The sequence below is a fragment of the Planococcus citri genome, chromosome 2 (genome assembly GCF_950023065.1).
Source record: "Planococcus citri chromosome 2, ihPlaCitr1.1, whole genome shotgun sequence".
Classification (NCBI taxonomy): domain Eukaryota; kingdom Metazoa; phylum Arthropoda; class Insecta; order Hemiptera; family Pseudococcidae; genus Planococcus; species Planococcus citri.
Window position 1 is genome coordinate 62,059,503 of NC_088678.1, and position 26,119 is coordinate 62,085,621.

At 33.8% G+C, this 26,119-nt stretch overlaps 1 protein-coding gene across 1 annotated transcript in view; it reads right to left on the minus strand.

Moving 5' to 3' along the window:
• slo (calcium-activated potassium channel slo) overlaps window positions 1-26,119 on the minus strand; it is a 46,314-nt gene that overhangs the window by 14,445 nt on the left and 5,750 nt on the right. The window contains exons 2-9 of the mRNA XM_065352030.1: window positions 24,886-24,947; window positions 24,657-24,753; window positions 22,360-22,471; window positions 21,477-21,628; window positions 15,435-15,602; window positions 14,534-14,625; window positions 14,292-14,402; window positions 1,398-1,503 (exon numbers count right to left, since the gene is read on the minus strand). Coding sequence (XP_065208102.1) covers window positions 1,398-1,503; window positions 14,292-14,402; window positions 14,534-14,625; window positions 15,435-15,602; window positions 21,477-21,628; window positions 22,360-22,471; window positions 24,657-24,753; window positions 24,886-24,947 — 900 coding nt within the window. The remainder of the gene's footprint in view (window positions 1-1,397; window positions 1,504-14,291; window positions 14,403-14,533; window positions 14,626-15,434; window positions 15,603-21,476; window positions 21,629-22,359; window positions 22,472-24,656; window positions 24,754-24,885; window positions 24,948-26,119) is intronic.

Consider the following 26,119-nt stretch of genomic DNA (forward strand, 5'->3'; position numbering starts at 1 on the left):
CCACTGTTTCAAAAACTATATTTTTCAATGTTTTTTTTTTTTTTTTTTGCATACTTGATTAGTGCAAACGCCAAGAAAATTTTTTTAAAACACAAATTTTCTCAAACTCGAGCGATTTGTACTTATATTAGTAAGGTATTTTCAGTCAATCAGTAGATCTTTTGAAGAGGTCTTGGATTTTGACAACAATTGCCCAAGTCGACACAGAATTTCAAACACCGTGGGCAATTTTTCCAAGACAGGTTCCCACGTTTTCTTCTAAAATGACCCCTCCTGGCAAACCCATTTCACCCCTCAAGAGGCACCTTCGAAGCCAGCATTGTTTCTGAGCAACTTTCAACCCAAACTAGAAAAGGTCTTCACTGAATTTGATTAAAATCCACCGATTTTTTTTCGCAATTCACCCTAATGTATCATACCGCCAGTTACATGTTATAGTAGTGCATCGTTTCGACCAAAAAAAAAAAAAATCGCGTCAGACGTTAAACATTATTGGGGGGATGGTAATACCGATAACCAAAATCAACCGACGGCGGCGGCGATGGCGATGACGCGGCGGTAGACGATGATTCGAGAAATGACTAGATAATACAGTCAGGTATGGTAATAGATTATTGCCTACATGTATATGGACAAGACACGTGTACGTAGAATACATAACATATACTGTATACAAGTACAAAAGCGAATTACTTGCTAAAAAAATATGCGCATACGTATTTACACAGTACCTACTAACAAAATACGAGTACCTACACCTACTGGGTAGTGGGATATTTTGAATGATCAACTAAAAAGTAAATACCTAAGTGAAAAGCCATCGGCCGCGCTCAGAAATCAGCTACAAAATATTGTGAACTACCACATTTTCACATTCAATGCGTCGGTATCAAATGAATGGAATACAAACAAAAATCCATCTTCGATGTCATCATTTTTTTAAAATTTTTGAATTTCATATCTCCCCACTCTCATTCTATTGGAGTTATTTTTGGTCCTGAGGCATCTTGGATGTTGTTACTTTTTGTTGAGAATTTCAGATGTTGGAGCTTAGTCGAGTTATTGAATCGTATTTCACCCCCCCCCCCCCTCATCCTCAGCAATTTTCGAAAACATACCTCAGAATTCAGACCTGCATAGCAGTTTTTATTTTTTTTTCATTTCTGGCCTAAATAGATGAATTTTGAAAAATTGATCCGGAGCATATGGGTAGTTTCAAATAATCCTTCTAATCCCGATGGGTTTGTTTGGTTTACGATCGTGCGAATTAATTAAGTCAGTAAATAGATAGGTAACTAACCGACGACGACAACGACGAGTAGAGGTTGTAAAACAACAGGTATAGAATTAGATAGGTATGGCGACGATGCGCAAAAAATTAATGCCAAAATGCTTACTTTGACTCTCTGCAGATCGATAGGATTCATAATCGATCCTTGGAAAAATTCTACCGTAGTAAAATGTCTCTTGAAAAGACCTTCTAATTCCAAATCTGGCGGTTTCCTAACAGTATAGGTATTTGAAAATAAAAGAAGGACAAAAAAAATGCGTATAGCAGTACAAATAATAATAACTACAGCCAGCAACAACTGTACGAGTATAAAAGAAAGAAAATTGTAAAAAATTACTCGATAAAAAATAATAATTGACTAGCGATAATTTTTAATCGTATATTCTAGCGCTATGATTTCACTTTTGTTATTAATACGTATACCATACCTAATAAAATGTATAAGTATTTAATACGTAAGTTTTAACGTATGTAAATTTAATCGTAAAACTACCAACTACGAGTACGAGTATGAGTACCTAATTAGTAATTTAGTGCAGAATGGTACATTCTAAAAATGCGAGCGAAAAATGACAGTAGAAATGGTACCTATGGCTATATGGCTATACCTATACCGTATATTTCCCACGTAGTGCAAACGTTTTGCTATTTACATTTAGAACAGTCACAGTACTTCATGATAACATGTATTTTGTTTTATGCATTATCAGGTACAATTTGCTTGAAACCAGAGTCCTATACTTTGCCATCATTAGACTTCTTGAGAGCTGTGTTTGCCACATCCCAAATTGAATTATAAAAGACTGCTAGTGCTCCAAAGAACCCTGAATTGAAGGGAAGTATCAGCAACTCCTGCAGCTTTGAGCAAATTGTTGATCGAATAAAGTTGTTCTACGTAAACGATTGCATTACGTTTACGTATGTGTAGGTATAGGTATTAGATATTTGGCGAATAGGTAGCCTACGACTGAAAATATCCCAAAAGTGCTACGAATATGAAACGAAATATTCCTCTACGTAACGTACGATAAGTACATATAGCCTGTGGCACATTTACACATGCGATCTGATACGCGTACACCACCTACGTTTATCCATATTCGTTATAGTTTGTTATTGTTACCGTTAACGTTACTTGTCTGCACTTCACATTCAACTTTCAAGTACAAGTCGGTTATAAGTAAAAAGATTGAAGAATCGTATCGATAAAATTCAACTGCGAAATCAGCGAAAAATCGCCAAATTTGAGTTGTGAGTAATTGCAGTGGAGCATCAAGTATAGCTATAGATTTATATGGGTGGAATGCGCGTGATAATTGACTCATTTTTCAATAGCCAATTGAGTCGTGATACAAAAATTGACAGAATATTTTACTTTTTGCCAAGTTGCTTAAATGCTTACTAAAAGAATTGAACGTTTTTTACCAACATTTTTCAATAGTTTCTGGTTTTACCAGAAGTTACCCAAAAATTTTGTGTGTATTTTTTTTCACCAAAAAAAATATACCATACCTAAGTCTCGTTTTCTCGATAAATAATTCAATGTCGTGCCAATGATTTCCATTTTGAAATCCTTTTCAACATTTTTTTTTGTACATTTTCTGAAATTTTGGTTTCGCGTAATTTTTTAGTGTATTAATGCATTTTTGGCAAGGTACTGTTTAAAAATAATTTATTGCCTTTTGTTGCTTTTCTTCATCTTTTTAATGTGTTTTCGACATGTTTTCGTCAATTTTTGGCATGTTTTACTATCACTACACTATTTTTTTTGTTGCAATTTTTCAACGATTTCAGTTCCGCTTTTGATTGTTTTTAAATCATTTCAACGTGTTTTTAGTTTTTTTTCTGCATTCTGGGAGACTTTTATAGAAAATTTTCATTTTTGGGTAATTTTCAGAAATTTTATTGCGTTTTAGGTGTTTTTTACAGGATTTTTCGAGATTTTGGACATTTTTCTTGTTTTTTGTTTGGATGGAGGGGGGGGGGGCAAATATTGAAATTTCATCGCTTTATAGTAGATAATTTCTTAGTGAATTTAGAGCTTTTGTCTCAGTTTTCAACAATTCTTCTTACATTTTTGCCAAATTTTTATGAAATTTCCTTTCTACTATTTTTCATGGATTTTTTGATAAGTTTTGATGAAATTTCATCATTTTTGAGCACTTTTTAACGATTGAAATGAATTTTTGACAGTTCTAATGTAATTTTTTTTCGCCTTCTGAACTTTTTCTCGAATGCATTTTAGTCAAATTTTTCTAAAATTTTGTTGGTTTCAAGGGAATCTTAATTTTTTTTCTTTTGTTGGGATTGCTTTTTTGGTCGTTCACGCCTGATTTTGATAGATTTTCGACTCTGCCATTTTTTGACAAATTTTACTATAAATTGCGCTATTTTTTTGTAATGATTTTTTGACGTGTGTTTTTGGTTTATTTTTGCATTTTTCAAATTTTTTTGTTTCTGCTTGATTTTCGATGTGAAGATTGAGAATATGAATATTCGATGAGTGTCTTACATCAGTACTGCCCCGGTAACGTCTTGTTATATGTACCTTTAGACAGAAATATGTGATTGGAATAAGGAAAATGGGACTAACGATCAGTTTTTGGTCACTTTTTGATGGAGTTCGAATTTTTGAACGACATTTTTTTGAAAAATATTTAATTGAGAAGTTGTTTATCCTGGTTTGTAAATCAGTTGATGAGTTGATCGAATCCTTGGATCGTTCCCCTCATTCAAATTGGAAAAAGAACCAGAATTACAAGATACTCCAAAATAGTTTTTTGAGTCGTTGACTTCATTTCCCCGTTTCACCTCGCATATAGTTTAAAGCATGGCGTAGGCCGGATTGTGGTCGATATTTTTTTTATATTTTGTTCCCCTTCGACCCCAGTATCGTCGGACCCTCGGAGCTCGTCGAAAATTCGTGGCTTTCGATTTGTTCTCGTATTTAACATCGAAAAAGATGACTGCTGACAAATTAACCCTGATTTATAGATGATCTATATGCGAATCTCATACAAGTGTGTGACTAGTTGATGTGAGTTTGGCGGATGTGCATCACTGTTGGGTGATCTTAGCTAGGGTAGCCACATTATTTTTCCATCTTAGAAAGCTTTTGAAAGTGTTTGGATGCTAGTGAATCTCCAAATGTGTCTTTCGGGAGAATGGTGTTAATTTTTTTCTCAATTTTTATACTTAATTAATACCTACATAATGTTCGTGGCCATGAGAAAAAAATAACTGAAAGTGCCACCTCTCGTTGTCAAAATACAGCCAAATATTACTTGGAAGAGGTTGTACGGAATTATTTTGTTTGACAATGACGAAAAGTGGTATGTTGCCCTACCAATTTCTCATTCATAATTTTTTTTTCCTACAAATTGGACGCAGGAAGCCCATTCAAATGTACCCGTCTTACGCGCCGAGCACATCGCTATGGCTTTGGGCTGTATCCACAGTTTTACGATTTGAGAAACATCATGCCAGATTCGAGCTCTGAGAAGTATCTATGAAGGCTTCGAATCTCATCTTCGTGTCTCCTAACGTATTTACTGCGTTTATAGACCTGCACCGAGATCGAATTATGATCACTTCAAATTTTTTTAATACATATTCTGATTCTTCGGTAAATTTTTATAATTTTGAAAGTTTTTTTTGTTGTGTTACATTTAATAACATCGGATTGTGTCAGCCGTCATTTATCTGCGCTGGAAATATTTTCTAGGTTTCGGTGAGTTTTTGCATTAATTTTTGTTTTCCTTATTCAATTTTATGGTTGAAGTTTGATTTTTCGGTTTCAAAATTTTAGAATCTGAGTGATGATTTTTCAGAAATTTATAGGTGGAAGAAAAAGTAAACAGGTCCAAAGGAAGTGAGGGCAAAAGTTTACAAAAATGTAGCAAAATACAATGTTCTTTATCTGCTTTCAAAATTTTCAAAATTTTCCCCTCTTTTCCCGACATTTACCTATTCTCGTCCCTAGGTCTGATGTTTGTTTTTTGGTAGATAATTTCTATGTTTTACTTAGATTTTCGATTACTGAAGTTAATTTTTCTTGGAAAAAATGACTATGAGCCCTGCATCAATTTGGTGATTAGATTTGTATCTGTCATTTTGATGCGTTCTTCAGATTATTACTCTAGTCATCTCAACGATCATGCTTCTGGAAATTTCAAATTGAACCAATTTCTAATAAAATTAATGTTTCATCCAATTTTTACAAAGTTCTGTGAAATTTTTAAAAAATTCATCAATTTGTGATGGTTTTTGGCAATTTTTGAGTTGATCTGTGTGTGTGATTTTGACAAATGTTGGAGATTTTTTCATGCAATTTCTGCCAATTAGGTACAATTTGATTCAATTTTTGGCGATTTCAATGTTTTTGGTACTTATTTGTATTTTAACATGTGAGAGTTGTAAGTACAATCGCACCTGAATTTGAAATAAAAATGGTTGATTATAGATGATACCCAAACCCAATAACAATATTTATGACTAATACGAGTATCTACGACTACTGGTAATGAATAACACGTAATAATAAAGATAATCATGAGGATGATGATGTTAATAATGACGACTGTGTTTAAAATGATGAGAATGCTATCGTAAAATGGAATATTACAGAGAAAATAATAGTAAAGGCTACTTCATCACTAATTAAATAGCCCAAGATAAGCTGTAATAAAAAATAATGTGCGGTTGCTTCCAATAAGGAACACGAAGCTGAATTCAGTCGCTACCTCGCATGCACTTAATCCAACAGGACACACAGATACACATTCAGACATTAGATGAGCGTCCTTCTTTAGATACGCTTTGTTCGACTGTCAAATTTATGAAGTAGGTAGAAAAATAACGAAAACGAACAAACAAACAAGCGTCTACCTTGAAGAAAATAAACAATTTCCCATCGACGCCCACACCACCACATCATTCTGCACTCTGAAATACCTCGTATGTTAGGTACCTGTGCTGTCAATATAACCGCCAAAGTTTCGCTAGTAGAAAAGATTATCGAGTAACTTCTTGACCTAGATGCGTTCAAGAATCGATGTTGAACCCAATCCTAATGCTCATGCTGATCTGGTCCACAGTAAAACAGTGCACAATATGAACAAGTTGAATTTAGGTATACATGTGTAGGCAGAGGCATTGTGTAGTATATCAGGGAAGTGTTTGATTGAATTTCTGTGAAAGTCATATCAATCGAAAGCAGGGTGAATTTCACATCTTTTGAACACCTTATTTCCAAACAGTAAATCAAAATTATAGCCGAAATTAATTTTTGAAAATCGTGTCTTTTTCTCCAAAAGTGGCTGTTTGACATTGTCAAAAAACCAAAAGTTACCTAGCATAAGCAGCCACATGAAAATAGCAAAAAAATGTCACCAAATCGACTTGGATAGCAGAAAATTGGTATATACCGCACTAGGGTGGTCCTTAAATACAAGACAAAAAAAAATTCATGATTTCTTCTGCTCCCAGCCCTCAAAGTGGTGACCTCTGGTGAGAAAATAATTCCCTTTTCTTATTCTTTCCATTTTCGAAAAACTCAGGCTGCGGCGGTGTGCCTCTTAATTTTCAACAACTTGAAAGAATCTATTCTAACTTCAAAGCAAAATTTTCAAAATTCAAAAAATTTCAATTTTTTTATACACTTAGAAAGTATTTTTTGAGTAAAATGAATTCTCATGAAGATATGTATTTACCCCATTCCTGGAAAACCAAGTCAGTCTCCTGAAATTGCTGAAATTCGTATTTTACATTGAATTTCAGCTATTTTAGGGGGTCAGATTGGTTTTCAATGGAGAGGGCTAATATCGTCATGAGAGTTTATTTTACTCAAAAGAGACTTTTTGAAGATGAAAGAACTTGAAATTTTAAAATTTTACAGTGAATTTGTATTTTATACAATTTTTGAAAACTTGAGGGCCCACCGCAGCCCAAGTTTTTCAAAAATGAAAAAAAATAAAGAAAATAGTGAATTATATTCTCACCAGAGGTCGCCACTTTGGTGGTGGGGGGAGAAAATTCCAATTTCTAAAATAAGGACCACCCTAATACCGCACTCCAGAACATTTTTGAATTTTTGAATTCCCTTGGGTCTTAAATATCTCCAGTTGGACACCGAAGTGGCCTCTTTGAGGGTATGTGGCCTTTATCGTATAGTGACAGCAGCATGCATCACACCCATTCATTTTCAAAAATGCAAAAACATAAGCAAATATCATAAATACCTAATATGTAATTGTGTACTCGTAAGTAAGTAGGTAAGTGCGTAATGTACACGAATATATGAACTAGTGTACGAGTATAGTTAGTGTAGTTACACACTACATATTTTGTTGAAAATCGATAGGACCATTTTCTTTACAATGTACTGAATGTTGAGCGCCGAAAGCAATTATATGCTCGAGGGTGCAAGTGCGCATGCGCGCATTTACAATAAAATCTTTCTTCTAAAAGGTTACAGAGGGTAAAAAAGCGTCTTACACAACAACCTAGTAATTATATATGTACAAAAATTGAAAATAGTGAGTCAATTAAGTAAGTACCTCGGTAAAGTACTGGTGAATAATAAGTGTAGGTACAGGTACATAAATGATTAAGTTCAGTACAATGAGTAGGTAGACGTTTATAGTTACAATTGTTACTTTTGATGTTTCTGTAAAGTAGGTACGCAGACGAGGTGTAGGGCGTAGTACGAGTATTTATAGTATACCTAGACTCTAGAGTGGTTTAGCTACATACAATTTTCAAAATTCAGCAAGGGTCTATGAACGCAAACGCTAACGCATGCACAAAATAGGTATGAAAATGAAACTGAAAGTGACGTGACGTGACGATATTTTGTCCAAGTACGAGTACACACTATCGAGGTTCGCGTCATCGAGTGAAATTTATGCGAAATGCAACATTGTATTATGCAGTATGCACGCGATAATCGGAGCGATTAATTAATTGGATGATTTCACGCGATAATCCATCCATCAGAAAGCTATTCCGATCGTATAGTTAGCCGAGAAGTATCGAGATATTCCAACGCATACTTCATCGAGTCGAATTTCACGAGCCTGAATTCATTTTTTCGATTTTTGACTGGAATAGAAGTCTAAATTTTGATAACATTCGGCTATTATTTGTAAGAAGCTAAGATTTTGAGATTTGCCACGTACTACGATGGATTATTTTCGACTCACGAGATCAATTTGGTACTTTTATATTGGTCGAACTTCGAAATAGAAGTAATGGAATTCGGCTTCTGCGAAATCGAAATAACCGTCTTTCGCCATCTTTTCGATATGTAGGTACTTCAGTTCAAGCACAAATTTACAAAATCTATTTGCTCCTCGTCGATGCAAACTTCGCGTCATTCGATGTTTGATTTCATAATTTATTTACATGACGTACATTTCTACTCGTAGGTAGTTCATTTCACTTGTAGGTAAGTAGGTCTAATGTACGAGTGTCGAGTATTGACATATTGAGAAATCCAAAAATTTGAAATATTACGTGTTTTCACTTTCTAACCTTTAGATTTGGTCTATTCGCACTAGAAATATTGTCAAGTATTTTTGACCTCTCTACTTGATGAAAAAGTGGAGCTTCCCTTTTTCAAAAAAATATATGAAAAAAACGATTTTTTTTTAAATTTCAATCTTGGAATGAAATAGAAAAAATATCCAAGAATTTCGCTCCTTCAATTTTCAAAAATCAAAAACTGAAAATGAATTGAAAAAAAAAACAAAAAAAGGTGCGAATTCTTGATTTTGAATTACCAACTCTGAATTAAGAATGTTTTTTTCTTTCATTGGATTAAATCACTGAAGTTCTCAAATTTTTTTTATGGGTGGGAATTGTTAAAAGTTGGTCATTTCAAAACTTTCCAAAAAAAAAGTAAAAAGTGTAAACTTGATTGAAAACCCCGATTTTATCCATTAAAAGAATTATGGTAGGAGATGGTAAGGGAGTCCTAGAAAAAATTGCAGAAAAGTTCGTTTTGACATTTCCTACAAAAAAAATCTTGAAAATCCTGCTAAAGTTTTGAGGGCTCAATTCAAGAGAGCTATAACATTATTTGGGAGTCCAACAAAAGTTTTTTCTTGAAAAGAAGATTATTTAGAAAAATTGTGACGCAGAAACCTAGAATTTTGATGATGCGATTTCCCCCCCCCCCAATTTTTCGATTTTTTCAACGTTGTGTGGGGGGGGTGGATGTAATTCCAAATAATCAAAGTAAGGTGCACCCTTTCGCTCACCTGTTCCAAGCGCAAAAAGAAGGGGAAAAATGAATTATGTAATAGATAATGTAATGTATGGTGAGACGAAGTAGGTATGTAAATCGTAAAAAAAGATAAATTGAAAATTGTCAAGTGTATAAATGATGTGTACATGAATTCTACCTACGTACCTACGAAATGAATGAAAACGAATCGAGTAAAAAATTAAGTACGTATGTAAATAAATTTCAAACAAACCAATAAAATACAGAAACGAAAAATGAAAAAAAAAAGAAAAAATTCGAGACCTATAAATGTGGTATGGCGCGGACGTTTAATTACGATTAATACGAGTACCAAAATTAATTGATACCTATAGACCAACGTACGAGTATATTTTACGAATAACTAATTTCTGCTAGATCTTCTACGGAATACGGAATATACGGATTACTGACTACGTTACGTATACGTACAAGGCGAGAGAAAAATTACGAGTAAAGAGCCATAATACATGGAAGAGCGAGAATCAGAATAAGCTGAATTTACCTTCACTCTCTCTAAATCTACCGCATTCATCATTGTCCCCTGAAAAAACTCGACAGTAGTGTAGTGCCGTTTCAAAAGACCCTCTAATTCTAAATCAGGCTCTTTTCTGAAATAATCAACGAGCAGTCAGTCAAGCTCAATTTCTGATTTGCAAAGTGAGACTGTAATGAAACCGTTTCCAGCGAGAGAAAATTCGCAGTTTTGAACCCGTTTTGAAACAAATTATTCATTGTTTACGTTATTTCGTTTCAAAACCATCTATAAACCATTTCATAACAGTTTGAAAACTGATACTAATTTTTGCTAGAATTTCTCCTAAATAAAATAGGTACTGAATAGAAACGGTTTCAAAATAGTCGAGTTTATGCAAATTGGAAACGTGCGCGTACAACGATCGGGCACCCATTTGGATTTGAAAAATTTCACTTTTTATCGCTTTAAGTAGTTCTCCTTTTTTTTTCTTTTTTAATTTATTATTATTTTTTACCCGTACAAACGAATAGGTAGGTACCTTTAAGTAAATCATGCCCGATCGTTAACACGCAAGGACAAAAGAACACACACAAAAAAAGGGTTAAAAATACACATTTCTGCACTGTAATAAATAAATAAGTATCGTTGTAAAATTAGGTATACTTAATCGTACCTAAATACGAAGGTATCGCAGCGTACCTACAAATTATACGTAAAACTAATTTATGTAAGTACTAATTGTTGATAACTACAAAGTAAATTAAAGGTACCTAGTACCTACGTAGAGATTATTAGAGCATTTGAAACTGATGAAGCGAATCGCAGATGTACAAAATGTAGGTACAGGTTTGGCTATTTCGATTTGATTAGGTATCGAGTAAATCTAGCTAGTTGAATGTAACTACTGCATAGGCTTAAATACCTATACCTCTAAATATCCTATGTGTATAGGTTCCCATTACTACGAATATCTTGCGCCAGGGTCGCAACGGATCACGATAGAAAATGATTTGGATCGCAGATCACAGAGAATTTTTGAGCGAATCATCTGTTCACGTTTTCGGATCAATTTCCAAGCAAAGAGAAAAATAATTATTGTTCATCTATTCTGTGACCACCACCCCTGAATCCACAGTGATCTCGATGAAAAATTCAGCCAGGCTTGACCAGAGTTTTACTCGTGAAAAATTGGAATTTCGGTTCACAAAAGAAGTGTACGAAACCAACAATTTTCAAAAATCGATTCAACAATGTCATTAAGTGAGATTTCCAAAGGTACCCATTCTTGAATGTGAGTCATTATTTTCACTATAATATTGTTCTCCCTTGCCATCATTTTCGTCGAATTTTGAATTTCATACTCATACCTATCCCTTCTCATTTTTGTGATTTTTTTTTTTTTGGTAAAACCGTCAATTCTATGCTCATAGTAAAACCAACATCCTCAATAAGCTGTACCTATGTAGATGTACCTACCTAATTTGTTGCTCGACTTTCTTACTCAGTTGCTAATGTTGATAAAGTGACTTTTTATCACTTTTTCTGCATTTTGATCAACAAAATTACTTTTATTAAGAAAAAAAATTCGATTTTTTTATTCTTTTACCTTGAAAAAAAATCAATACATAAGTAAATGAATCATTTGCGAAAGTATACGCTTTTTTATTCTTTTCCAATTGGCTACTTTGAATTTTCAGCGGTACGGTTAAAATGCTCTGCCTTTTGCTAGAATTATTGTCAAACCCTTGCTTTTTGCCCAAAATCAAAAATTCTTTTTTTCATTTTCGAAATTGCCAAATATATTGTTTTTTGCTGAAAATTTTGTCGTTGCTTTGCCAAAAAATGCGAAAAAGTGTTGCTTTTCAATAGTAAAATTTCAATTGTAAAAAAAGTAACCAGGTACCTATCATTTTTTTTTTGCCAAGCATCTCCAAAAAATCCTGCTTATTGCTAAAAATTCTCGCTTTTTTATATTTTCACAAAAGTTCTCGTTTTTTTCTTTACAAAATATATATTTTTTTTCACAATTGTTTAGAAGTCTTGCATTCGGTTTGCTTTTTTTTTTGCCAAAAATGCTTGTTTTTAGCGATTGAACAGTCTCGCTTTTTTTCTTCAAAACTTGCCAAGAACTATGAAGTGTCGTTTTTTTACTTCAGAAATGCAAAAAATCTCACTTTTCGAAAAAATTGTAAATAATTGCAAATTTTATCGAAAAAAACATGCAAAGATTAGGTACTAAATTTTGCTAAAATTTTCAAATTTTTGTTTGTTGAATAAATTCTTGCTCCTTGACAAATAAGAGATTTTATTTTCATTTTTTTTTTTTTTCAAACACGAATAATCCACAAGACCCGATTTTTTGCCAGGAATTGCAAAAAAGAACATATCCCTTCATTGCCAATAATTCCCAAATAAATATGTCCTGCTCTTTGTCGATACTGTCAAAGTTTGATTTTTCCCAGAAAGAATTGCTCGATGATTAAACTTTTTTCCCCATAAATTGCTAAAAATCTGTTCTTTTTGAAATCGGATTTTTTGCCAGAAATTGCAAAAATTCTCACTTTGTTTCCAAAGATTTCTAAAAGCGAGCTTTTTCAGCGAAATTGCTAGAAATTGTCGGTTTTTTGATTTTTTTGGGTATTTAAATGTTTTGCTCGCGTTTCGTAACTTTTTTGTTTTTTTCATTTTTTTTTTAATTTTCCGTTTTTTTTCAAGCTTTTTATTCAAAGTTATTGTTGTTTTTTGTTTTGAAAAAATTGAGCACGAGTCCTGATTGAATTTGTCATTGAAAGAACATGTCTTGCAGAACACAAAATCGTCTTTTACTCCCCCCTCAGCTCCTCCACCTTCTAAATAAAAAAACATGCATCAACATTTAGTGGTTTTATTTGTTTTTTTTTTCATTCATTTTTGGCTTTATATTGTTTTCAATTTTTGAAGTGATCTGCAGTCACGAACCACTTTTTTGAAGACCCTGATTATTTGGAAAGGATCAAGATCATAGATTCATATACTTAATCAATTGCAACCCTGGTTCAAGTTCTAAATTATCAAAAAATAAATCTAGTAAACTCGCAAATATCAGCGTAAATTTCGCTAGTAATGTTAATACTCGTCGTCACTCAAATCCTTTTCATCCCCTCCCTTCCCCACCCTTTTTAAATACGCAATGTTGCGTGAATCCGTGAAGCAGACAATTTTTTGCCCCAAAGCATTGCCAAAATGGATATCACTGATTCAAAAAAAAAAAAATTGATAACCCAAAAACCAGCGTGTACGGTCCCGATTGGAAATTGATAAAGTATATTTAGTAATGGATATTTGATTGGTGGTCTACAGGTAACTGTAGGCTATGATGAGAAGTTTCGTATACAGAAGTAAAGGGGTTCTGCGCCAGGAATCAATCATTTCATCTTCAATCGCCTCCAACTAACCGAAAAAAATAGGGCTGTTTGTATATCTTTCTTTTCTTTTTGAAAACGTAATATTCGAGTTATATGTACATTTTGCAATGTTGCCAAATTTTGCTGAAATTTCCTCAGTTTTTCGAAATTTTTACTGTTTTTATACTGATGGATGTTTTTAAGCCTTTTTTTTTCTTGCATGTCTTAACAACGTTTCATGCAATTTATGCCAATTTCGTCAAATTTTGACAAATGCTAATGGATTTCTGGTAATTTTCAACGCTCAAATTTTCATGGAAAAAGTTGATAATCTACGAATAACCGGAGGCTATACGAACCCTCATAGGATGACGACGAGTATGATACATACCTATACGCTTGTATTTCTCGTACGTAACTAATGTATGCAATGTACATGTGTATTTCTATGTATTGTACCCTCATACCCATACCTATACCTACATCTGTATTCGAAAGCGAATTAACTGTACGAGTATAAATCTATCGAAATATAAGTAAAATTTGCAGTGGCGTACGTGTGTATTGATCAAAATATCTTGTGGTATAAAAATTTTCAAAATGGGCGCCATGCACCGTACACATAAGCCACTGCTGAGACTGACATTACGATTGAAATTTTGCATAGCTTAAGCTACTGCTAACTAAGTAACTACCTACTCGAAGTAAATATTATTAATGTACGTACCTATACCTAATATGTACCTAATTCCTATTAGCTATTACCTCCTAAGTAAGTTTACGAGTACCTAAGTATGATGATTGTGTATGCATATGCCTAATCGTACGATCGAGTACCATATTTCATACGAAAACTTGTAAGTTGGTATTTACCTGTGTAAAAATACTACTTCGACGTCTACATCTTCTCTATCTTCGTGCAAAAAGTCTTTTAAGAAATGTGAAACCGACTCGTACGTAATATGGCCACAGACGACAATATGCCTGCATAAATCGTCAAAAAGGGGGGTACACCATTAGCACATAATTACCGAGCAATGAGCTTAGTTATTATTACGTATGTATGTACAAAATGAAATCCGAAAATTCATCGAGCTTCTTGATCGTTAACTCACCTTCTACCACGTTCGTTTTTCAGCGTTCCACCGTATTTTGGCCTAGTGCCAATTAAATCGATAATTTCTGGAATACAACTCGCAAAAATTGCCTGCAAACAAATTTTCGAAAATTTTAATCGATCGAATAAAATTGCATTTCACCATATTATAATTACCTATCTAGTGAAGTACCTACTACCTGCCTACCAACACAGGTGACAACGGCCCGAGACGCGACGTAGCGAAATTTCAATTTACATTCCGAGCGAACTCGGAACTCGAACCGCCACGCCACGTCACGTCGGCATTCTAAACTCGAATAACTGCCAAGAAAAAATTTAATTAAGGAAAACGGTCGAGGCGAATTTTTTATTCCAATTTTTACTCCATTAGGATGGGTATTTTTAATTGTGAGCGTTTGCGGATGCCATATTTCGGGCAAAAACTCATTCGTATCTAGACCTATGTTATACCGTTTGTCGGTCATCGTCGACTACAACGGTTCGAAAAAATATTCGTGTTTGAATTTAATACCAGCCAGCCCAGTCGAGGCGAAATAGCTTATTCGGTATACGAATTTCATTATTAACAATTCTAGCACGTTTTCATCCATAAGACCATTTGTACGGATTTTATCAGTAAAAAGTTCCAGTTTTTTTTTTCAATTTGAATGGCAAAAAATGTAGAAACTTGACAAAGTAATCCAATAAGTTCTCTGGAACTGCCCGAAAGTCGTGAAAAAATGATTTATTTTCACGAATATCGGTTGAATTTCCAAGTAAAAAAATTTATTGAAGGATGCTCAAAATTTCTGAGCAGGCTGTAGAAACCTACGAGTACTTATAATGGTAGGTGATTGATACCGCTGACGATGAGTAAATAATTTATTATAAGTATACGAATATTCGATAGTACTTACCAAACCAACTAGTAGGAAAAAAACAAGGAATGTACGGCCTAAAATAGTCTGACAATAAACATCACCGTAACCTACGGTAGACATGGTAACGATTAAAAAGTAAACGCAAGTCCAGTACGAAAGCTGTTGCGGATTTTTGAACTCGAAAGGATCGCCCGAGTTCTCCAGCTAAAAACACAATACAAAGAAAAAATAAATTAAAATAGATAGTGAGATCCTTCTTTGTTGAAATCTCTCAATTTTTAAAAAAATAATGTTTTTCAAAATGTTGGGTATTTTTTTCAATTTTGACAAAACATCCGGTTTTTATGCAATTTTGGCAAATAATGAGGATTTTTTTCATCTTTGAAGAAAAAAAATTAAAAAATCTGAAAAAACACGTTTTTTTGGAATTTTGAAAAAAAAACAGCATTTTTCTGAAATTGTGACGTAAAAAAGGCAAATAATAGCAGTAGTTCCCATAATAGCATTGAAATGTCAAACACCTGATCAAATTCAGCACAAATCTTCCTTTTCGTGTTGAAAGTTGATCGAAAAATTTTCAACTCTAGAGGTGCTCCTGGAGAGAAGAAATGGGCTCTCAAATGAAAGTATTTACGATTCTGCGTCGATCTACGCTATTGCTGTCAACATCCAAGACCACTTTAGAGTTATACTCAGCAGTTAAAAATGTGCAAATCGCTCATTTTTGGATAAATTCGTGATTTGAAAATGTTTTCTTCTCGAATATCCCTTTGGAGGTTCTATAGGGGCCAATGTTGGGAAAACAATTTCCTTCAATGGGTGTAATAGGATATCCTGCCCAATCGACCAAATCGCAGAAAAGTTGCGAGCTTTCAAAGAAAAGTCATGTTGGAAAATGAGTGTTTTGTAAAAGCTCAAATCCTTTATTTCCAACGAAATAAATTAATATAAATTGGATTTTTTTTTCAAAAATAATTCAACAACACGAGTAAAAAACATAAACCAGAAGCACTTTTTGAAAATATTTTTGAAAAATTAATGAAGGAAAAAAATCGTAGGGCCCTAATACCGATAGTAAAAAAGGTTATCTGGCATCTTCCAAGTTGAGAAGAAAATAAAAACTTAGTAAAAGCAATTTCTTGTCTAGTAAATTGAAAAAACAATATAACACAAAATTTGGCGAAATAGGGAGCTTTGTGGGGGGGGGGGGGTAACTATAATAATACAAACATTTTTGCTGTGAATTATTGAAGCACGAGGTGTGGCATGGAATTTTTTTTCATTTTTTAAGAAAAGGAGTATTTCATCATTTGATCAGATGTTGGAAAATGAAGATGAACATGAAGAGAAATAGTGAAAAAAGTGTACAAAAATACAAATTCATCTGCGAGTTCAGTCTGTCATTTCGTTTATGCAATGGATTTTTTTTTCTATTTCTCTTAATGTTCATCTTCATATTTCAACATCTAATTAAGTGGAAAATACTAATTTTTTTCCAAAATGAAAAAAAAATCTATGCTACATTTCTTGCTTCAAATCAAAAATGTTTTTATCACTCGTATTAGTTACTTCCACGACAAAGTTCGCAATTCCGCCAAATTTTGTGTCATATTTCGGTCAGATTTCCGACAAGATTTTTTGACTCGACGAAAAATCCTCTCTTTAGTAGCAAATTTTTTTTTTCAGTTTTTGGTCAAAGCTATTTCTTTTACCAAGTTTTTATTTATGCTCAACTTGTGAACTGCTAGCTGACCTCTGTTACTACCGTTATTACGATTGTTTTCCTTATCAATTTTTTAAAAATAATTTTCAAAATGGCTTTTGGTTTATGTTTTTTACTCGTGTTGTTGAATTATTTTTGAAAGAAACAAATTCTATTTATATTCATTCGTTTTGTTGGAAATGAAGGATTTGAGCTTTTTCAAAACTTTCATTTTTCAACATGATTTTTCTTTGAAAGCTCAACTTTTTTGTGATTTGGTCAATTGGGTAGGGTATTTTGATGTCATTCCTGAAAGTGAGGAAATATTTTGGAACAAAGTCGTGCCAATTTTCGGATCATTTCGGTCAATTTTAAAAATTTACGAAAAATAATGGCCAAAAAATTATGAAAATTATTTGACATTTTCTAATAATGACTAAAAAATTGGCACCATTGCGTTCCAAAATATTTCCCCAGTTGAAGAATTGGTATCTTTCGATGTTTTTGCTTAATCTATGCCAGGGTGTCTACAGCACGAAAAAAGTACGAATTTACGAAAAAAGCACGAAATTTGAAAATGACCCAAAAAAGTACGAAAAAACGTCAAAAATGTACGAAATTTACGAAATTTGTACGAAATTTTGAAAGGATTTCATTCTTAATTTGCCTGCCGACAAAATCACCAATATATCCTCAAAATTCTTATTTTTTCAAAAATTTTTCCCTCGCTTCGCTCGGGATTGGTATTTTTTTCTTTTCTTTTTAAAAATTGAAATTCTTGAAAAAGTATTCAATTTTTATGTCTGGTTTCAAAGTGAAAAAATAAAATTCTCACATACTTCTCGAAATACATTTTTTCAATAGTTTTCACTTTCACTGGCGCCTGTTCTCTGACTTTTAAAAAAAAAATCAAAATTCACATCCTAGAAAAATCTTTCCAATTCAAAAATTTTAAAAATCAAAAAACGAACTCTGCATTAAAAAACATTGTTTTTTTTATACCTAGCTCTTTCCAAATACGAATTTTCCAAAGTTTTTGCCCTCGCTTTGCTCGGGCCTTTACTTTTTTTTTCAAAGTGTCGTTTTCAAGTCTTTTGAAATCAAATTTTCAAATTTTTTTTCTTCTTTTAAAATAGGAAAAAAAATCACATTTGAGCCCCCAAAAATTCAAAACAGAAAGTGAAAATTTTTGAAGTCTTATGATTATGACATCAATCAGCAAAATGGGTATTTTTTCCCTATTTCTGTTGACCAATTTTCAATCAAACCCCTCCTCTTCTCAAAAGACCTCAATGTGCAAATTATATTCGTTTCGGTCTCGCATTGGCTCTTGACGGCCCAGATCGCACTGCTCAGCACGTTCAAATTTTGATTTTTGTGGCCGAAATGACATGATACACCCCCTCCCCTCCATGTAGATGCAAAGTATGATTATTAAAAATATATTGTACGAAAAAAATACGATAAAAGTACGAAAGAGGTACGAAATTTTGTTTTTTGGATTTAGTAGACACCCTGTATGCGGAATATTGCAAAAATATTTTCAAAAAACGAATTTATCAGCTAAACATTAGCGATTCGCAAATTTTCTACTTTTCATTAGAACCCTAAAAGTCTCGAAATCGCTACTCCGAAGCAAAAATGTTTTCTGATCGCAAGTAAGTTTCAACTGAATTCTTACGAAGGTCTCTGCTCTGTCGACTTAATTTTTGAGCAATCACTAATGTATGTACATATTTGCAAGATGCTGTTGAATGTATAGTGAAGAAATGCCTCAAAGTACACATTACGAACAAGTTTGGGAACCCCTGAATTAGTTTTTTGAAAATGTTATGCAGAAAAGCGCGCAGAATTAATTGGCACTTTTTATTTCTAACGCTGACTAAAAATACTGCACTTTTGCAATTTCATCAGAAAAGCTTGCTTTTATGCGATATTTTGGGGGAAATGGAATTTTTGTAATTTTAAAACGAGTGTATTTTTCAATTTTGAAAAACAAAATTTTTTTTTTTCGATTTTGGAAAGAATTGCATTCTTTTGTTGATTGCGATAAACGAATCCTGATTTTTTCAAAGCTGCACAAAATTGTTTTACAAGTTTTTTTTTCAAAATTTCGAAAATATCGTACTTTATCTGATTAGACTTTGTGGTACATTTTTCGAAATTGTTCCAAAAAATTTGCTGTAACCTAACCTTGCTGAACATTTTCCTAATGCAATCGCACACTTATCATAGTCCAGGAAAATTAGCATTCCCTAAAGAAAAGTTTTATAACAAGATGAATTTTGGTATATCTTACGGGGGTTTTTTGATACGCTGAATACAAACTTTGGGTGTCCGGGTGAATCCAGTGTACGCTTCCCCCTTTTTTGTGGACTCTAAGCCCCCCAAATTTGGTTTTTGGCGTATTACTCCGAAAATATGCATTTTTATGCAAAAATGCTTCTTATTTATCGATTTTGTTCTTCTCTAAGTTCTGCGTCGAATGAGGGGTCAGCGAAGTTTCCAACCCCAAGGGGGGTGGACCTATGGTCACTCAAAGTAGGGGTGTTCGGAAAAATTTCCAAAATACGTAATTGAGATGGTTCGTATTCCATTTTTTATGCATGAAAAATGTATTCAATAACGCCACGATCCCTAACAAGGGTCAGTAGGTCTAGGTACTCAACAGATTCCTTTCCCCGCCCCGACCCCCTCCGAGTTCAACGGATAAGACACCATAATAAAAAGTTTCACTTGAAGCTGAATTTTGGTATACGGGGGTTTTTTGATACTCTGAAAACGAATTTTAGGTGTCCGGGTACATCCGATGTACGCTTCCCTCTTTTTGTGGACCCTAAGCCCCCCTTACAATTTGGTTTATGGCGTATAAGTCCAAAAATAAGAATTTTTACGCAAAAATGCTTCTCATTGATATTGTTCTCGTCGTCGTCGTGGTTCCTTATCCTTTACAGGACATTGGAAATCGCATTTTTGTGGTACCCTAACAGGGTGAGGCGTATGCCTATTGCCACTGCGATTATTCTAGGGAATCGACGTTGTATCGAGCTTCCACTAGTAGTTTCCCGTTGCTTTCTAGTGACATCTACACAAGCAATTCAAAGTTTGAGATTTTCCTTCAGATTTAGATGGCATATAGCACTTGCAGATCTCGAATTCATAAAATCTGGAAGACATATAACGCTTGCCGATCTAGACATCGACACCGGTGAAGAATTGAAATTGCTGTAAACTAATGAGATTTGGAGTAGATCAATATCAATGAGAAGCATTTTTGCGTAAAAATTCTTATTTTTGGACTTATACGCAAAAAACCAAATTGGGGGGCTTAGGGTCCACAAAAAGGGAGAAGCTTACATGGGATGTACTTGGACACCTAAAATTCGTTTTCAGAGTATCAAAAACCCTCCGTATACCAAAATTCAGCTTCAAGTGAAACTTTTTATTATGTGTCTTATCCGTTGAACTCATTACGTTGGACTAGGAGGGGGTCGGAGCGGGGAGAGGAATCTGTAGAGTACCTACTGACCCTTGTTAGGGATCGTGACGTTACTGAATACATTTTTCATGTATAAAAAGCCATCTCAATTACGTATTTTGAAAATTTTTCCAAACACCCCTACTTCGAGTGACCATAGGTCACTACCCTTGGGGTTGGAAACTTCGCTGACCCCTCCTTCGACGCGGAATTTAGAGGAGAACAAAATCGATAAGAAGCATTTTTGCATAAAAGTGCATATTTTCGGAGTAATACGCGAAAAACCGAATGGGGGGGGGTTAGGGTTCACAAAAAAAAGGGAAGCATACACCGGATTCACCCGGACACCCAAAATTCGTATTCTGCGTATTAAAAAAAAAAAACGTATAACAAAATTCAGCTTGTTATAAAACTTTTCCCTATGACCCTATTTTTTGTGATAATTTTCCTGGACTATCAACATTTTTGCGATCAAAGGGAAAAGGAGCGTGGATGCAGTGGGAGCTGTTTATGAGCCATTTCATATCCCAGATTTTTTTTTCTATTCCCCCCCCCCCCCCTTTATCAGCCTTAAGTTTGGGTTTTTGCCCTCACTCTTTTGTTTTTCTTCTATTTGATTTTGTACTTTTTATTTTCTTTTTTTGCTTATCTTACTTTTTTTTCAATGAGAAGAACTACATATATATTGATAATGTACTAATGTTTCTTTTGTTTCTTACTGGTTTTTTTTATGGTATTTTTTTTTCTTTTTCTTGTTTTTGTAAGTTATAGTTTTCCAGTTTTTTTTTAGTTTTATCTCTTAGCTATAAACGGTCTCTCCTGTAATTGGCTTACGCTGTTGGAGAGACCTAAATTGTAAATAAATAAATAAATAAATATATATCTGATTATTACTTACCAAATGAATGATTCCAGCTGCTGTCAACCATACCGATATGAAAATAGATACAAGTTGTGCTAATCGTATCGAGCTCGATGTCTTTAGTATATTCAGGTACTGTAAAATGTCCGGAACTGTCATCAATCTTAAAGCTCTCAGAAATCTCAGCCCTGTAACGCCCAAATGATTCTCGTTTCAGTATCAGTACCATTAGGATAACCTAACCTATGTACTTCGATTTTCGTGAAATAACACAAAGGTAATTGAAATCGACTGCGAGTCTCGAATATTTAATCGTAAAAATAACAGAAGAGGGTAAAACAACTCCAAAAGTGTGCTTTTGGGATATGGCAGTTCTGCGCCAGGCGCAATTGAACGTGTTTGCGGCGTTATACTATTGGAATTGAAGCTTCAGTACTCAGATTGAAAGATAAGAAACGATCATTTCTTCACGTCGATTCTTACCTCACTCAAATATTTACGATATGGGAGAAACTGGTCATCGCTGTCATGTGCCTATTTAGATATGTGACTGCCCACTGTTATACCGGTTAAAGAGCATTTTGAAAAATGCCCAAGTAAATCAGCATCAGTCAGGGCAAATTTATAATAACGTCAAACGAGCGAAATTTCCCGCAGGTGCTTGTATTCGATTTTATTCCATAGGGTTACGAAACAAAAACAAAAACAAGCAGCATTTCTCAAGAACTTATCGCTATATACTCGAATTCGACCATTAATTAATCAACACCTCCCCGAGCGAATAAGTAAATTGTACGCCGAATCTTTTGAAGCGGTTATAGAAAGTTGCGCTCAAACCGAAGTTGAAAAGTTAACAAATAAACAAAAAAAGTAAATAAATAAATAACTAGACAAACAAACTGATGGTAGTGGTACGTACCGATCCACGTTCTTCCCAAATATATAGACACGAAAGACGGCGGAATGGTGAAATAATCGACGAACGAGTACATTTCCAACATGAACCATAATTTATCACTGGCAGCTATGAACTGTAAAAATGTCATACATGTGGCTGATTATTCGAATACGAAAACGAGTACTTTACTTATAGGTACGATATATATTTTGGTACTATGTATCGACTATAAAATATCGACTAGGTGGGCTGCTGCTGCGGTACATCAACTATAATAATTTATTGATGCATAAATAGGTAGTAAATAATCGTAAATCGAGTAATCGTACATATGTATAAGCAGCAGACTGTGGCTGGAGCGATCGCTAATAAAATGTTAATAGACTCAAACTATGTACCACGATGTGATGCGATGCCGCAGATAATCGTAACAGTCGGTATGGGTAATGCTTATGTTAATGGTAAACACAATTATGAAGTTTAAAGCCGAAAGTAACTCGATACATAAACATTGGCCTTTCGCCAGAGTTACGACGAGTGGTCGAGTACACGTCTGCGACTACGAGACTATGAGTACCTACCTATCTGCTTATATTCACTCGCGAACGCATTGAAATCTTTCACCACCCACATTTTATATACAATTAATCGTCGTTCCGGTCGATAATTGACCTTTGATTTTATTTGGACAGCGGAGGAGCTTGGGCGAAAACTCTTTTAATTGTTTTCGATTACGAAGCTTTGTCTTTTGTTGGGAGTTGACAAAGTCTAAACCAAAAAGTCTCATTTTTTGGAGGAAACGTGCAAAAACATTTTGTTTTTCTCAAAAACTTTCAAACAGCCTCAATTTTTTTCCTGAAATTACTTGAAGTTCTCGCCTTTTCACTAAAAAGTTGAAAACAAGTCTCGCTAATTCGACAACAATTGCAAAAAGAAATCATCTTTTTGACAATTATTTAGATACTATATCTACTGAAAAGTTCTGTCTTTTGCTTGGATCGTCAATTTCTTGCTTTTGTCAAAAATTCTCAATTTTTCAAAAATTAGCGAAAATTTTGGATTTTTTGAAAATTGCCAATGATTGTTGTTGTTGTTGTTTTTTTTGCAAAAAATTCTCCCTAGTTCCACATTTATCCTAAAGCTGTCCAAAAGTCTCACTTTTTCAACAAAAATCACGAAAATGTAACCTTTTTTCCAATGCTTATGATTGTTAAAATTCTGCTTCTTACAAGAAGTGGGCAGTCTTTGCTTTTTTCAATAAATCGACGAAAATTCTCCTCAATTTCTAGCGAAATTACTGAAAAGTTTCACGAGTAATTCTTTTCCCAAAAATTCCGAAAAATATACTCTTTTTCAGAAATTGTTCAAAAGTTCGACGTTCTTTCCAAAAATTGCCAAAAAGTTCGGGTTTTTTCGCTAAAAATTGTCAGTGTTATTTTTTACCAAAATTTCTCCAAACTGGTCGGTTTTTGAAAATGAAAATTTTTGCAAATTCAGCTAGAAAATGCAAAAATTGCCAAAAATTCTCAAAACTTCTCGGTTTTTTGAAAATAAAAATTTTTGCCAGGTACTCAACAAAATGGCTTGAAATACGAGTATGTCGGCTTTTTTTGAAATAAAATTCCTCTTTTTGCCAAAATTGACAAAAACTGATCACTTTTTTGCCACTCCAAGTACCTTCCAAATGGTCTTGCTTTTTGCTAAAGTTGTTGAAGTGTTACTTTTTCCCAAAAATTCTCGCTTTTTCGAAAAAGTTTTTTTTTAAGTAAGTGAAGAAAAAGCAATTTTTTTTTGCAAAAAATCCAATTGTTTTTTTTTCAGCTGCAAAATGCAAAAATTGTCACTTCGCAGCCAAATGCCAACTTTTTAAAATCTATTTATCAGAATAGTTCAATTTGAAATGTGCTTGTTTTATTGGTCATTTTTCTCTTTATTAAATTGCCCTAGTTACATTTTCCAATTTTTTTGGTCGCTGAGGTTACTTTTGCATGGAAAAATAGGAGTACAAGGCTACAAGCTCCTGCAAATATTATCTTTTGGAACTGCACAATTTTTTGCTGAAAATTGTCGAGTGGGGGCAAAAGCGCCCCCTCATTGATGGCTCATATCTCCTTTTCAGGGTCACCTAAGGCGTCAAAACTGTTCCTGAGGGATTCTTATGACTAAAATGTTTCTTCTCACTCCCCCCCCCCTTCATTCACCTAAATCAGGAGAAAGAAATAGAGCTAAGAGTAGGTATTCGTAGATGAGATGCAGCTGCTTTCATTATGTATCACTTATAATAATATTGGGTTTTGCGGAGGTACTTTTTTACTTACCCTGATAAAATAATAAACCATAAAAAAGATGTTGAATGCCAGATCGATTTGTTGAGTAAAGTTCTCGCTCCATCCAACGCATCGCTCAACTTCTTCACTGCAAATCAAAACGAAAATTCGATTACGATGATGCCGAATGTTGTTTTTTTTTTTTTCAAAAGGCTCCGAATAAAATGCGAGTTGGAGTAATTGTAATTAATAATTTATTCATCAATTGTTTGGTACTCACCTGGAAGCGTCGATGAAATAAATTATCAACGAAGTGATGCTTAAAATGAACACAAGGACAACCTGAAAATCATCAAATACATCCATTACTCGTATTAACTAGTATGTACTCGTGTACTCGTACTACACAATAATACACATCAGGACATTAACGAAGAGGAAAAACACGGTCGCATGCCAACCAACCAAATCCACGGACACAATTTAGTTCAAGTTGAAAGTTTCATGTCCCATAAACTATAAATTGAGATTCCCAAGTTACAGGAGGTGTAAAATGGTAACGAGGGAGGAAGCATAGCTATGGGTTTTCAAATGTGTGGCAATTTTTTTATTCTTGAAAACAAAAAAAAAAAAGAAAGAAAAAATGTTGTGTTTTTCACGAGAACATCTCGTACTTGATTCTTGTATGTAATTATGTATGTAGCTCAGCGTAGAAAATTTCTCTGGAATAAGTAGATATCTTCACCCCCTCCCCCTCCGAATGGTCACCTGAGACACATTTTTCTCAACGTCTCAAAGGGGACATCCTAAGAATTTTTTCAAACCCATTCTTGCCTGAAGATTTTTCGATTTTTGGTGATTTTTTAAAAATGAAATTTTTAGCTCAAAATTATAAAAAAATTGAAATTTTACCAAATGGACCCGGAAAGTTGAAATTTTACATAATACTCTGTTCTCGACCCGCCAAATCGATTGAAAACTATTTCGAACTGTTTTGAGCAGGCCTTAAGCCTTCCTCTGATATATTAAACTTGAAATTTCCTCAAAATTTCGCCAAGTGAAAAGTAAGAAAGGCAAAAATTACTCTACACCTTGATCTCAACACGTCAAGTCGTTTTGAGATCTCTAGCGACTTCTTAGAAATTTCAGTTTTCTATAAAACGCCGTAGAATATACAGGAATTTTGCAAGACTTGATTTTGGACCTAATACATATTTAAAAATTCTGTAAAATCACCTAAAAAAGTGATTTTTTTTTTAAAAAAAAAACTACGTTCTCACTTCAGAGTAAAAATCATTTCCAAATTTCTTTCTAATTTTTTTCGGAATTTTTTTTTCTTTTCAATGTGAATTGTACAAATTTGATACTCCAATAGAAAAGTGATTTTACAAGTCAATGATCCAAAATTTTTGCTTCAATCTTTTGAAGCTCTCCTACCACTTTTTATTTAATCGCCTTCCAATTTTCCAAAATAATTCAGAGATGGACGATCGGCGAAAAGTGAAAACTAAACC